Raw genomic sequence first — 2,203 nt, forward strand, 5'->3', positions numbered from 1 at the left:
GTGTGGAAGTGGGGAACGTTGCTGTTTGTTTTCGGCTTGTCAGTGCAGCTCAGACCGCTGATCAGCGCTTTGTTCAACAACTTCTTCGCTCCAGTAATTGTGTTTATTTACGCACTCACCCGAGGGCCTCGAAGTCTGAGACCGTGGTGCAGACACGGGAATTGTCGCTTTTCCTCTTCCGTGTTACCTCATTTCTGCCTTTTGGTTTTCTTTTTCCCAGTACTGGCAGCCAGCTATCTCAGGGTTCAAATTTATCCATTAATACCAACCAAAACATCAACATAAAATCCGAACCAATTTCACCTCCCCGGGACCGTGTCACGCCCTCTGGGTTCCCGCAGCAGCAGGCGCCGCAGCCGCCGCCGTCGCGGCAGGAGATGGGCCGCTCTCCCGTCGACAGCCTCAGCAGCTCCAGCAGCTCCTACGACGGCAGCGATCGGGAGGACCCCAGAAGCGATTTCCATTCCCCCGTCGTGCTGGGAAGGCCACCGAACGCGGAAGATCGAGAGAGTCCATCGGTAAAACGGATGAGGATGGACACGTGGGTGACATAAACGCGCAGTGTCGCCTCTTCGGTTTTGCGTTCTCGAAACGAACTGTCCTGACATATCGAAATTTATAAATAAGGACATGAAACAGTATATTTATATGTATATACATACGTGCATATATATATCGTCACTCGCGTATATATGTGCTAGTGTGTGTAGCATACAGAGAATCATCAGGCACTTACGACAAACGTCTTGTATCGCTGCAGCTGTCCCCTGGTAAAACGTAACGGAACAATCCTGTAGGTATCGGTCTAGCCCGGCACGTCCCTGGACTCGTCGTTTTCAGAATATACCCCGTTGTGCAGAGCAGCGTTGTACCCGCATTGTAACCCCTCCGCGCTAGATTGCCGAAAGCGAGAGGGCTCGCCTGTAGTAACGTCCCTGTGTGTTTTACTCGAGCTGTATGGTTCCTCGTAGTTAAGAAATAATGCTTTGTAGCAGCAGAGCAGTAGAGCAGCAGGAAGAAGAAAGCAATACTGTACATAAACTGACCTTGGTATCACCCAACCTGGCATGGGTCTCTGTCGCAGAGGGTGCATGGAGAAGGGCTGATGCTGTAAGAAATACAACAAAACAAAAACCCTGTTTTGCACGTGCAAAAAAAGTAGTGTATTGGGTCAAAGAAGTGATTTTTTTAACGAGTGAGAGAGAGACATAGAGAACTCGCATGAAATACTCAGAAAATATTAGCCTAGAAAATAGAACGTTAACAAAGTAAAATTAATATATTAAGTTATAATTGGGATATGTTTGACAAATTTGTTTTTACGTTCGTACCTTTGAAAACTATAGAAACGGATTTTAGCTCCTGTATATTTTATATTAAAGAAAACAATACCCTAATGAATTGAAGACTATATATAAAGTTATATACAGTACTTTTGAACACATTCTGCTATGAATTATTTATATAAGCCAAAGCTGTATGTTGTAGCTTTTTTGTAGAGTATAGTTTTATCTTATTTTGACTTTCTAGTTTTTGCTTTCAGAGATGAAAAGGAAAAACTTGCAGGCGGAACCTTGGGGGAAAAATAAGCCATGAACACTTATATGTAAATTTAAATTTGAGCCAAACTCTTTGTGTATATAGCATCCTAAATATATTATCACCTTTGGTGTAAGTACCTACGTATTGTACGGTCACCAGATTAAAAAGTATATTTTTGTGGATTGACGCCGACTTGAAGAAAGGCGAGGTCCTTATTAAGTAGAGTATTCACTGTTTAATATTTACTATTTTGTTAAATATACTGTACTTTCTTTGGATTTTAATTATTATTAATATTATTATCCAGATTTTTCAGAGGGTGTATAAAGGGGTTGTCCCCCTCACTGGTGGTGAATGTGTGCCGTTAAATTGTAATCGCTGTGCTGTATGGTTAAGCTTCATTATACATTTTATATATATGTATATAAATAGCAAAGTGGCAAAAAAACCCAAATCCGGTGTTAAGTTCATCCTGCATAAATACAAACAATCTGTTCCGACACGTTTTAAGGCATCGGTTTAAAGCTGCCTCTTCCGAGGAGGAGAAAAAAGAACCGTGGAAAAACTTGACCTAATTTCTCATGGTAGGGAAGTAACACATATCAGACGAGCACAAAAGGTTTTTTAGGTTGGTAAGTGGTTCGGGATGAAGCCTCGTGCC

The 2,203-nt window shown here is 42.1% G+C and overlaps 1 protein-coding gene across 3 annotated transcripts in view; it reads left to right on the forward strand.

Moving 5' to 3' along the window:
- MEF2A (myocyte enhancer factor 2A) overlaps positions 1-2,069 on the forward strand; it is a 53,196-nt gene extending 51,127 nt beyond the window's left edge. For all 3 annotated transcript variants that reach the window (XM_010157426.1, XM_010157428.1, XM_010157427.1), the window contains one exon: positions 221-2,069. In XM_010157426.1, coding sequence (XP_010155728.1) covers positions 221-554 — 334 coding nt within the window. In that variant the 3' untranslated portion in view covers positions 555-2,069. The remainder of the gene's footprint in view (positions 1-220) is intronic.
- The last annotated feature ends 134 nt before the right edge of the window (positions 2,070-2,203 follow it).

This window comes from Eurypyga helias, unplaced genomic scaffold, assembly GCF_000690775.1.
Source record: "Eurypyga helias isolate BGI_N326 unplaced genomic scaffold, ASM69077v1 scaffold6808, whole genome shotgun sequence".
In the NCBI taxonomy this organism is placed as follows: domain Eukaryota; kingdom Metazoa; phylum Chordata; class Aves; order Eurypygiformes; family Eurypygidae; genus Eurypyga; species Eurypyga helias.